We start from the raw sequence: 13174 nt of genomic DNA on the forward strand, positions 1-13174 counted from the left end.
ACACTGAGTACCCAGCGATGACATTAACAAAAAGAGTCAGGTTTGATACAATATTGACACAAAAGATGTTTAAAAACCCCTAAATTTATTTCTAAAACCCACTGTAATTTTCTTTTAAGACTTCCAGGCTTTATAAACATTAGTTTAGCCTGTTTTGGTTTTGTACCTTTAATCCTGGCATTCAGGAGGTGGGAGCAGAAGAACCAAAAACTGAAGATCATCCTTGGATACATAACAAGTTCAAGGTCAGACTGAGCTACAAGAGACGCTACCTCAAAAAATATCAGATAGATCAATAGATGTGTGTACCTACCCACCTACCTACCTACCATCTACCTACTTACCTGTCTACTCTACCTACCTACCATCTACCTACCTACCTATGATCTACCTACTAACCTGTCTACTCTATCTACCTACCCACCTACCTATCATCTATCTACTTACCTGTCTACTCTACCTACCTACTAATCTGTCTACTCTGTGTACCTACCCACCCACCTACACTCCCTTCTACCCCAGCATGACCATCTGATTCTGGGCTACAACAGAGCCACCATTTAAATGCATTTCTTCTCGTCACTGCTGTGCTCTGGAAGATACACGAAAAAGAGAAAGGACAGAAGAAGAAGAAAAATGACAGCTGATCCTTCAAAAGGATTGATCCTTTTATGCCATTTTAAAGTAGGAAGAGCCTAACAGAAGAAAGAAAGCATATATCCATCAAAGAACTAAGCTTGAAAAATTTTACCATCAGTCAAGATGTAAAGGACTAATTAACTGTACAACACAGTGGTAGATGGTCACTTTCTTAAAAAGTAGTATGATATTAAAAGCTCTACCTTCTAATGCCAAATGGCAAACTCTGTACTTATCTAAACACGCTGTAACTTTTCTTATTTTTTTTTAAAGAAATTGTTTTGGTATAACATAGTCCAGGCTAGCATCAAAGACAAGGTCATCTTGATTCAGCCTCTCAAGTGCTTAGATTACAGGCATGCCCAACTAAAGATTTATTTTATCTTTATTTATGAGTATGTGTGTGCATGTGTCCACAGAGATCAGAAGAGGGTGTTGGATGCCTTGGGACTGGAGTTGGAGGCGGCTATGGGCTGCCAGAGTGGATGCTGAGAGCCAAACTCCTTCTGCAAGAGTAGCAAATGCTCTTAATCACTCAACAATTTTTCCAGCCCCACTAAAACTTTGAAACTGAGGTTTTACTATAATTTTACCTTAACTTTACTAGATTTTAAATGCTGTTTAGAGTTATGTGAGGAGTAACTAAATAAATATGTCTTCGGGAGGAATCACTTTTTATGTACCTCCTTCACCATACCAGGGAATGATCTTTATGACTTGTGAAAACCCATCCTGCTATATCTGATTTCAAACTACTACATGGGGCTGGAAAGGCTCGGCCAGTCAACTGCCTGTCATGGAAGCATGAGGACCCAAGTTCAGATCACCAGCGCCCACATAAACGCCAGGCATGGCCTGGAGAGGCGTCCCAGAGGTCAAGAGCGCATGGTGATCATGAAGAAGACCAGGATTTGGTTTCCAGACCCTACACTGGGCAGTCACAACTGCCTGTAACTCCAGCTCCAGGGATCTGATGTCCTCTTCTGACCTCTCCAGGCATTGGCACACAGGTGGCATGAATACACCCACACACATACACATAAATAAATACAAAATAGGTCTTTAAAAGCCAGGCATGGTGGTCTGCACCTTAGAGGTAGGAATGTAGAAAGGCAATCTTTGGAGCTCAGTGACCAGCCAATCTAGCCTGTCCATGAACTCCGGTGTCAGCGAGAAACCTGGTCTCAGGGAGGGGCTAGTGATATAGTTGAATGGGAGCTGGGACTTGCTGCTGTACCGGAGGACCTGCTTTCGGTCATGGTGTTTGGCAGAGCAAAAGAAACCCTACCTAAAATATCTCTCAAGAGGTATGTTCTCAGTGCTTGTCATCTTTAGGGTGACAACTGCCCACATGTTCACAGTAAACAAACACTGACATTCTGTTTGTGTCAAATGACCCTCAGTCTTTCCACGTTTGAGAACGGCCCTCTGCAGGTAAGGCAACAGAACTTCCTGTGTTCAAAGAGGAACTCGCATTCCTTGGCCTGGGTAAATGGCACCATCACTTACCTGGTGCCTTTAGCCACAAGTGTCTGCCTCCGCTGACTTATTTTCCTTAGCTTCATGTCCATCACCTAATTCAGCCTATCACAACCTCAATGGAGCCGGTCGATTCAGATCCACTAGGTCTCTGCAGTTACAATAACTGCGAGTGTCTTTTGATTGACTTCCCTGCTTGCGATAGTGGCATTCCTCTTAACCCTTTTCTGGCGAAGGTCACATTGCAAACTTTTTATTCAGCCTCTTGTCCCAAGCTGGGAGTGTAACTCAGTGGCAAACATTTGGCTAGAATGTGCTAGGCCCTAGGTTCAAGCTCTTGGATCAACAAAACAAAACAAACGCTCACTGGATTCTCTGCACTTGTTTAAGAACGGATGTCCAACCCAGCCCTACTGAGATTCCTCTCAAGTCATAACCACCCCCCCAAACCCCCCCTCAGAACTTTCCAGACATAACCCGAGGCTCTTTGCGTATACTACAGATCTTGCTCCAGAATGCTTTAATAGAGATACTCTCACGGACACATAGAGCTAAAAATACTCATCAGCCCAAGTGTTTCCCAGCACCATTGTCCATAAACAGATGAGTCACCCACTCTGGGAAAATGCATGCGAACTACGTAAGAAACTGAGCCCAACTATGTAAGCTCATGGCTGGAGTAGGAAGGTTTCCAGAGATGCATTTTACTTTATTACCTTGAGCCAGAACTGCTGGGTCCTGCATTTTCTTGTACCTGTTCAGGCACTGCCGGAGATCTTCTATCCTCCGATCCTGTGAAGAATGTAAGCTATCACCACTGCTACAGTTTCAAACAGTAAAGGTAAGTGCTGTGAATTGTTTACACTATTTGAACAGTTCCCAAGCTTTAGTAAAAGTGGCAATATCTGTATTTTTCCTATGTGCATCAAAGACAGAAACAGCACCTGTGATCTTACAGATCCAACATGCCATCTTCAAAAACAAAATTGATGTACAGCATTTAACAACAACAACAACAAAACCAAGGGCCAGTGAGATGGTTTAGTGTGGGAAGACCTAACACGGGGCCGATGGCTTGTATTGGATCCCAGTGGATAAAATTCCAGAGTGCAGATCCCCAGCATCCACGTAAAGCCAGCAACTAGGGGGCGGGGAAGAAAGACAGAATTGGGTTCCCAGAGCCTGCTGGCCAGCCAGTCAGCAAGCTACAGGGTCTCCGACTGTCTCAAAAAATTAGATGGAGAGTGAATAAGAAGACACTTGAGGTCAGTCTGACCTTGACTTTTATATGCAGGCACGCGCGCGCATGTGCGCGCGCACACACACACACACACAGACAGAGACAGAGAGAGGGAGAGAGAGAGAACAAAAATGAGAGGAAGCAGCAAAGACGCGAAGGAGTAACAGGATTGGAGAAAGTTGTGATGAGAAAGAAGAACCATCTTCTGGGCATTTTGTATTTCTCTACTCCTTGGAATTAGCCCTTTCTGGGAAATGTCCCTTTGTTCCACTCACTAAGGGAACAGGAGAGAGTGGTCCTGATGTTGTAAGCTGAATCCAATGGTTGCTAAGCAGCCAAGATCTGCCAGGTCAGGTCTGTGTTGAGAAGTGAGGAAAACAGACCACAGCCAAGAGCCCTAGTGACAAAGGCAGGGACCACAGGCCTGGCCCGTGTCCCGTTGGTTCACCTCTCAGGAAAGCAAGACAGTTGCTGGGGTGAGAGGTGAGGAACGAGAGGACAGTAACCCCACCTTCTCCGGGGCTGTGCGGGCCTCTGTGAAGCTGGCACTCCACCATTCAGAGTTCACACTAGCCCAGAATTTCCAGAACATACTCCTCTCATCTGAATAGAAAGAACTCTGATGGTTTCAATATTTTCTAAATCCAAACAGGGAAGGAGGGCGTCAGGATCTCCGTGGAGTCCAGGCTGCTGGCCTCTCTATTCTGTACACACAGACACAGTCACAAGCGACATCACTGTGACAGTGTGCATGGGCAGGGGGAGACAAGGAGGGTCCCTAACGTCAGTGGAATCGTAAGTGTGTCCTGTCCAGCTGGAGTGGCTCAGGAACCGTGTGGAACAGTCAAAGCGGTGCCGCGGCGCAAACAGGGACAGTGACACAGGTTCATTAGGTACCTTCTCTTCATTTGCTGCCATCAGGGACTCCACCGCCTTTTTCATCTTTTGTACTTCAATGTCTGAAAATGACGCAACATTGTTAGGAGGCATCTCAGCTAACCTGTGAGGGCAGTCACGGCTCTTCTGTCCAAAATGTCTCAAGGGAAGCATGGCAAGGGGCGATAAAAGGGGAGCACTTTTGACCTCACCCCACAGCTGTCACCCAGAAAGACAGCGATGTGGGTTGGGGACCGGGAGACGCCCTCTCTTGGAGAAAGAACACAGTCTCCCTTTACACCCTGAGGATGGAATGTGGGCGCGGCAGCAATGACAGCACCAAGTTCTCAAAAAGGTTAGCCATGGATGGGCAGTGAGTGAGAGCGATGGGCGGATCTCACAACGACCAGGGCGGAGGGATGGGGCTCGGTCATGACCAAGCTGGAGATGCCACGGTAAGAGCCTGAGCGTGTGTTTATGTGAGCGGTCATGCTGAGAAGCCAGCTGCAGTTCCACAGAAGGAAGAGTGACTTGCTTCATCCACAAGCCTCATTTCTAACGCTGTTTTAAAACAGAGCACAAGACCCAACAGCCACGGTGTGCAGAGTGTGACTTTCCTGATAATATGGTCGCCAAACACGAGTGTTACTTGAAAAATGAAAACTTCAAGTACTTTTTAATAAAAATGAACATTTAAACCCAAAGTGAACCTACAATTAAAATACAGAAACAGGAAAACATTCAGCTAAAGTTACCAGCTCGTGGAGGAGGGGAGAATCTAGTAATTTAAAAAACTGTATTAATACATTTTCAGTTAGGAATGGCTGCTGTTTGTTTTCCATTTGTTGTTTGTTTTAAAGCAGGTTCATCTAACCTATTAGTTCACTCTCTGCGGCCAATTTAAGGATTTATCTTTCTTTACATGTCACTAGATAGCCCAGGCTCCACAAAGCTCTGGTGTAGGCCTCAGCTAAACAACAAGTTTCCAAACAGACAAAGCAAAGCTCAGCACAAGCCGGAGCTGTGGTGACGAGAGCTGAGTCTCCCAGATGTGTGCTCTGTCTGTCTCCTGCACCTCTGCCACCCACAGCAGAGAGTGCACACTTTCTGAGCTCACTTCTCTGTGCGTCCTGTTGCACTCTGGGAAGTGAACGGGCTGCAGGGAAAACCCATGACGTGATCCTGTCCTCTTTACTTTACAGTCTGTCTGTCTAGCCTCTACTTTGCACACCGTGAAGAAATGGGGGCTCGTTGATGAAGCAGCTGCAGATGTTTACAGACAGAAATGTTCTCAACATGCAAAGAACGAGGTGGTGTTGCTGGCTAATGGAGGCTGATGGAGACACACCGAAAACCTTACTTTTCTCCTTGAGCTTCTTTTTAACATTTTCATCTGCACAGGAAAACCCATCGGATTCGAAGTTAGCACACATTGCAACAAAAACTCTACCTTAAAAGTCCTATCGTTTGGCTTCCTTTTACCTAAATGCTGGAATGCTAACTGCAAAGGAAGCCAGGTATGAGGCCCTACCGCATGACGTGGGGACTGGCCGCAGACGCGCAAGAGCACGGGAGGCGCAGGAGCGGCTGTGCAGTCAGTTGAGTTGCTGCATCTGAGCTTCAGCTTTCTGTGTGAAAGCCAGGCCCACAAGGCCAGCCAACTGTGATGTGGACTGGCCAGGGCCACTCTGGTAGGTTTTCCCAAATGCAGTCTGACACCCGGTCCTCCTAACTCTGTGCCACAGCCAAATGGAGCACTCAAGTCCCCATGCCAGGAGACAGTTCACTGATGACATGGTATCAGGAGCAGACTGTTCAGGAGGTTCCTAGACCCTGAACTTAGCTGGTCCCGAAGTGACAGACAGCAGGCAGTTCAGACTGGTTCCAAGCCCCATTTCTATGTGGACAGTGCTCTCCAAACACACCTCTAGCCCACCTACACTCACTCAGTGTCCACTCGCCACTATGGTTCAGTGGTAGAGCATGGGATTAGCAGATCCGATCCTAAAATTTCTGAATGTCCTATAACAAACCAGGGAAGGAAAGCCCACATCTAAGGCTTGAGAAATTGAGTTTCTGATGGGTAAGGAAATGGATAAAATGCTACTTGTTTCCATATAAGATACAGCACGACACAGCTCCACCAGCTGGAGTCTGGCTGTCCAAACCGGGAAACTGCTCTCATGTCCGGCACCACTGGACATATTTATGTATGCATACATGTATCAAAGGGAAGGTAAAATCTGATCTAGTATTCCAGATATTATACATATTTCAAGATTAAAAAAAACCGAATGGGGGGGTCTCCCTGTGTCATCCAGCCTGGTGGCCAACTACGATCCTTCTGCTTCAGAGTCCACGAGCTGGGGCCGCAGCTGTGTGCCCCTCCCTGGACCCACACGTCACTGAGGCTGACTTTCTGTTGTGCACCGCCAGCTCCTCTCCTGTAGCCCACAGGACCTGCACAGAGCGAGGGATCAAGCGCTCACCTCGATCGAGGACGTCCACACCTTCTCCCTTGGTCTTGCACACCAGTCTCTCCTGCAGTCTTTTGACTTCACAGTCCTTATCTTCCAGCTGCTCTTTTAAAGATGTCAATTCATCCTACAAAGTTACAGATTCATTTTAATACAGGAGACCATGGCGGAAGAGGAGTATCTCTAGAGCATACTGGCCTTAACGTCAACTCAAGACTCTGGGAACGAGACAAAACTCTGCAGAACTTACACGTGAACACAATGAGACAGAGGCTATGATGAGCACTATTAATATGACTCGTTTGTAATCATCACGGGGTCACTGTTTCAGGTTTGTGAGCAAGTGTAAGAAGAAACGGAAACATAATCAGGGCAAGGTATTCCCTAAAGTCGGCCTACATTAAGTCAGAAAGTCTCGCCAAGTTAGTCAAAGGAGATGGCCAATGTTAGTCACTTGTCAGAAAAGCAAAATAAAATACAAATTCAAAAAGGCTTGCTTGGCTTCCTCAAGCATTTCAAGGCGACTCGTGATTCTGGGATAACCACTGGGCTTTAGTAGCCAAGGGGAGGCAATTCGGGGGTGGCTGTGACCAAACCATGCTCTAGATCACTGAGAAAGACAAACTCCTGCTGCAAGGGAAAAGGGGAATCTAGAAAAAGAGGATTTAGGTCTTCCTTTTGAAATGGTGGGCCTGCAAAAGCTTCTGAGGCCACTGATGTATTCGTTAACATTTTAAATTTTGCTTTAGAAAGTTCTAGCCATAGCAAGTTCGTATTTTGCAGGCTGTATCTGATGCAGACACCAGTTGTGCAATGACAACATGCCCGCCTCTTATTCAGCGTGGGATTTACTCTCAGATTCCGCTATCTGGACATGCAGTGTTGAAAAATCCACCCAGGAGGCCAAGGTGGCCCTGCACACCTGACTTATGGCAAGGATGGAGTCAAGTTCAGAAACCTTCACAACCCTGCAGGAGGTACCGACCCCTCTCCCTGCAGGACTTCTAAGCAGTGGCTTCTCTTCCCCTTCACAAGGAGGAACTCATACACTGACCTTCCAGAAAACCCTAACAGAGAAGAGCAGGCTCCAGTTATTGAAATGAATTCTTCCCCAGGTGAACTTCCAACAACTGTTTTATTATGCGTAGGGGCCAGACAGTCCAAGAAATAAGCGTATGCGCTAATACTGTCATATTTTACCTGCTCACTAGTGACATTAGAGATCTGTTTGTCCTTTCAGTCAGGGTGTATGTATTCTCAATAAACAGGTGACACGCACACACAGGCAAACACACACACACACGATGAATGTGCATGCTGCTGAAAACACCATCACGGCAAAACGACACAAGCCAAGAGGCAAGCGGCAGCAACGGGGCTCCCGCCAACGTCTACTCCACCTTCAGGGACTCCCACTTCCGCTCCATCCGCTGCTTCTCATACTGCATCTGACCCACCTTGATTTTCATGCTAGAGAGTTTGGCCATTACAGACTGGGAGAGAGACAGAGGAGAGAGAGCGAGGCAGAAAAAGGCAGACTGAATCACCAGGAGAACAGCACCAGTTCATAAAGAGGGCTGGCTACAGAAACAGCAGGCCGTGTCCCGTCCAGTTAGCCAAGCCTTGGGTTGTACTGAGAACTCTAGTGAGCTCAGCGTCTCCAGCTTCAGGGAAACACTGTGTACTTGGATGACGTGCTCGTTGTCATGTACTAGTTGGAAAATATTTTTTATAAGATTGTTCACAAAATGGTAGACCATGCTTAAAAATTATTTTCCCCCCAAGAGAACTTACTTTAGTCGCCTTAAGTTTTTTCTCATACTGAAGTCTTTCACCGTCCATCTCACTGACTTTTAACCTCAAATCATTGATCTCTTGTATTAGCCCCTGTCCAAAAAGAAAAAATAATAATCATTAATTAGAAAAGGGTAAAGCACCGTTAGCAAAGGAGTAGCCAGGAGGCCCTAAGCCAGCAACAGCTCCTCGGAGATGAGCTGTGAGAACCAGTCCCAACAAGGGGAGATCCAGTGAGATCCACCCAACAGCCAAACCACGCATCCGCTAAAACCCTGACCTAAGTTTCCAGGACCCCTGCCCCTAGTGCTGGGCCAATGAAAACTAATGCTGCCATGATTCTGACTAGGAAAACGCTAGGGTTGGTATCCCTGGAAGGTATGGGGTGACGGGATTGTGGGACCCTGGTGCCTCCCCTTTTTCTGCTTCTTGGTCATGAGGTAAGTGGTTTTCCCTGCCATGCACTCCAGGACAAGGTGCTGCTTCAATGCTGGCTCACAAGCAATGGGGTCCACTCGTTCTGGACTAAACGCTCTAAAACTGTGGGCTAAAACAGACATTTTACAACCTGTCGTGAGTGTCTGTCACGGTGATGTGAGCTTTATAACCTGTCGTGTCTGTCACGGTGATGTGCCCGAGTTTCTGTTCTGTTGCTATGGTAAAACGCTCTGACCAAAAGGGTTTCTTGGGCTTACACTTCCAGGTCACAGTCCACCACTGGGGGAACTGCGGGTGGGAAGCCAAGTCTGGGAGCTGGAGGCAGGAACCATGAATGCTGCTGGCTGGCTGGTGCACCTGGCTAATGCTCGCTTAGCTTCTTATACAGTCCAGGAGATGGAGGCCCCACAGTGGGCTGGGCCTGCCTACACCAATTAGGTCATCAGGACAATTCCTCACGGGCACAACAACCTGACAAAGACAAATGGCTGACTGGGCTGTGACTAGTGATTCTAGTCGGTGCTTACTAGCATGATGGAAATGGGACAAACTCACAAGGGCAGTCTACCATCAGCGCCCATTTCTGTATTCAGACTATCTAAGGACCCCCACCCTGTCACAGAACTAGAGGTGTTCTCTAGCACAGCCACTGAAGACCCTTTTCTGCGACACATTAGTAGTAATCTGAAGATTTCCTCAATTGTTTGTCTAGTCTACAAAATAAAGACTCAGATTTCTTTAAACTAAGAATCTCAACCTGAAGGTATATGAAAGTCTTGTGTGTGTGTACGTGTGCGCTCATATATTCAAATACCCAATACAATAATGTAATTTTATATGTGCAAAATTTTAAAAATCCAAATGTTTCATAACAATAGAATTTAACACCATTTCTACTGTCACTTTAAAAATGTGCTTTCAAAATTTGCCCAAATATTCTGAATTTGGATTTAAAAAGTGTCAGTTTCCCTCATTTGCTCATCGTCCCTGCACATAAGTCAGGAGTGGCCCTCCTCCCTTGGTGTTTAGACTCAGCTGCTGTCAGCAGGCATTACTGTAAACACTGCCGATTTCTTCTGTGCTGACTGCAAAGACGAAGCAACCACTACAGAAACTGAACTACATATCGGGGTCATTTTCCCTTATGCAAGTCAGGCAATGGTGGCGCTTGCCTTTGATTCCAGCACACTAGGGAGCCAGAGGCCAGCCTGGTCTATGAGTGAGTTCTAGGATTCCAGGACAAACAGAGCTACAAAGAGAAACCATGTTTCAAAAAAAAAAAAAAAAAACAGAAAGAAAGAGAGAGAGAGAGAGAGAGAGAGAGAGAGAGAGAGAGAGAGAGAGAGGAGGGAGGGAGGGAGGGAGGGAGGGAAAAGGAAGGCAGGCAGGAGAGAGGGAGGGTGGAAGGAAGGTAAGATTATCCAGTTGTTTTTGGTAGTGATGAGTTAAATATGACTCTGAAGTTCCAACATGGAAGAAGTCAGATATGCCCATAACAAGTCTGGCTGGAAAACATGGCACTATATAATATTTATTAGATGGGATATAAAACATGGCACTATATAGTATTTATTAAACAGGATATAAACTACTTCAATTAGCTTCAGTTCAGGCTCCTTGCAGAGCTCTGTGGTTCAGCCATCTATGCTCATACCAGAAGGGGGCGCTGTTGAATGAGCCAACCCACTCCCACAGCAAGTTCCAGGACAGGCAAGTCCTAAATCTTTAAGGTTTAAAGATGCTAATGCACTATTCTTTTGGAAATGCCTATAAGTGTTCCTTACTTCAACATTTTCTTAGAAACTAATATCCAAACTCTCTAAAATTCTCAAATAGTGTTAAGAGATTTGGGATTACAGCAATATCTAGGTAAATGTTTTATTTTTAAGGAAACACTGAGCCAGAACATTTACATATTTCCTTCTATTTCAACCTTTGGAGGCTATTTTGATTATTTTTTTTTATAAAAATCACAATAATATTCTGCAATCTGCCCTGTGAATATGTGCACTCCATTTTATGAGTAGCGTGGATTATTCATAGGAAACGATCAGGGACTGTGTTTCCCGGAAGTGTGCTCACAGTGTGACTTGGCATCTGAGTGAGAACACAAGACGCAGGCAGACTCAAGCGATGTAGGTGCGGCCCTGGGATCCTACCAAAAAGGCCAAGAACACCAGCTGCAGTTAGTTCCCCTGACTGGCTAACCTCACACCCAGACTAAACTAAGCAGCGTACAGGGGAAGACTTCACTAAACCTTGCCTACGTGGTGTGGGCAGCCTCCTCCCATCTCCACCCGTGGAAGAGTCCTTCTGTAGCCCCAGCCGGTGCTTAAGTGTGCAGTCAGCGATGACAGGATGAGGGAAAGGAAAACATCTTAGCAGATTCCTGTAGCAAGTATTAAAATGAAGGCAGGCGGTGGTGGCGCACACCTTTAATCCCAGCACTTGGGAGGCAGAGGCAGGTGGATATCCGAAGTCAAGGCCAGCCTCGCGTACAGAGTGAGTTCCAATACAGGCAGGGCTACACAGAGAAGCCTTGTCTTGAAAAAGACAACAAAAAAGGATTAAAGTAGGACTTCTCAGGGACTGGGTTACGCGTCTTGGTGAGCGTGGAACGAGCTCTTAAAAGGGACTGACAGGCAATTTCAAGGTTAGAACGTGAATCAAGACGGTTATTTCCTTCTGCCACAAAGGAGGTAAACAACCAAGGCTTTCCACTGTAACCGATCCTGGATGGGAAACTTTATTTTAGAAATCACAGTGGAATAAGTTGTAACATCTCAAGCTTGACGTCACACGGTACTGATAACACAGAGTCAATATGCAGTATGCAGACATTTGACATGAAGGGAGAGAAAAGGAACCAACCCTGCTCCCTCCCCTTCCTAGCACTCATTTTCTGACGGAGGACACCTCTGAACACACTGTGACTAGCTACCGTCCCTCACACCTCTGAACACACTGTGACTAGCTACTGTCTTCTCACACCTCTGAACACACTGTGACTAGCTACTGTCTTCTCACACCTCTGAACACACTGTGACTAGCTACCGTCCCTCACACCTCTGAACACACTGTGACTAGCTCTCTCACACCTCTGAACACACTGTGACTAGCTACCGTCCCTCACACCTCTGAACACACTGTGACTAGCTACCGTCCCTCACACCTCTGAACACACTGTGACTAGCTACCGTCCCTCACACCTCTGAACACACTGTGACTAGCTACCGTCCCTCACACCTCTGAACACACTGTGACTAGCTACCGTCCCTCACACCTCTGAACACACTGTGACTAGCTACCGTCCCTCACACCTCTGAACACACTGTGACTAGCTCCCTCACACCTCCGGGAACTTCAAACTGTCTTGGGAATGTGTGCATGCAGGCTAAGGGGGGAGGGGAACCAGCACACTACTCACCTCCGTGTCTCTGAACCTGTCTTCATAATCCAGTCGGTCCTTCTCGACAGCTGTCAGCTTTAACTTCAAGTTAGAGACCTCGGCCATGAGCTCCAGCTTCTGTGTTTCTAACGAGGTCCTGCTCAGGAGTTCCTGTTAGGATTTCAGAGCAATAGTCACAAGTCATTTTATTATAAATTTCTGTCATGACTGAAAAGAGCAACGATTAGGTGTGTTCTGTGGTTGAAGAATAACGGCCGCGCGCCACACTGCTGACGACCTTCTTCTAAGGACCTTCTAAACACGGCATCAGGCTGTCGAGAAGATGCAGCTTTTGCTTACACTGCTAACCCTGATGACAACACTGCTGTACACGTTGCTTGCTATGTGCCAGCAACAAGGAGACAATCCCTGCAACAATCTCAGGAGGTAGAAAAGCTTATCAGCCGCATTGATCAGGGTTTCTAGGGACCTGGAAACTAAGGGACTGAGAGGTCGCGAGCCTTTGGAGTTAGGCAGGCAGGCAACGGCAGCAGACATTCAACAGAAGTGGTTTTGTTTCCATGTGTTCCACGTGTTCCGTGTGCACTTTGTCCACTGCATCACCATGCTTCTCAATCTACAAGCCCTGTGTGTGCACATGGATGCACGCATGTGTGAAATTTTATTTTTTTTGCCTAAAAACAAGTCACATGTGGTTTTTATCATCTCATGGTTGGGAGTTGGAAATAATTCAAACACAAAAGATCAATTTACAATTCCTATAACATTGTATTCTCTTCTAGATGTCTAACTTTGTATGTCTGTTTTTAGACTATAACATTG

General features: G+C 46.3%; 1 protein-coding gene across 18 annotated transcripts in view; it reads right to left on the reverse strand.

Annotated features, from left to right (window-relative positions):
- Ppfibp1 (PPFIB scaffold protein 1) overlaps nt 1–13174 on the reverse strand; it is a 144003-nt gene that overhangs the window by 26133 nt on the left and 104696 nt on the right. For 4 of the 18 annotated variants that reach the window (XM_075982243.1, XM_075982245.1, XM_075982246.1 and 1 more), the window contains exons 7-13: nt 12371–12502; nt 8506–8598; nt 8112–8204; nt 6724–6838; nt 5583–5627; nt 4256–4317; nt 2835–2910 (exon numbers count right to left, since the gene is read on the reverse strand). In XM_075982243.1, the coding sequence (XP_075838358.1) occupies nt 2835–2910; nt 4256–4317; nt 5583–5627; nt 6724–6838; nt 8112–8204; nt 8506–8598; nt 12371–12502 (616 nt within the window). The remainder of the gene's footprint in view (nt 1–2834; nt 2911–4255; nt 4318–5582; nt 5628–6723; nt 6839–8111; nt 8205–8505; nt 8599–12370; nt 12503–13174) is intronic. The other 14 variants (XM_075982257.1, XM_075982254.1, XM_075982255.1 and 11 more) reach the window with 5 other exon arrangements.

Source organism: Microtus pennsylvanicus, chromosome 8 (assembly GCF_037038515.1).
Source record: "Microtus pennsylvanicus isolate mMicPen1 chromosome 8, mMicPen1.hap1, whole genome shotgun sequence".
Lineage (NCBI taxonomy): Eukaryota > Metazoa > Chordata > Mammalia > Rodentia > Cricetidae > Microtus > Microtus pennsylvanicus.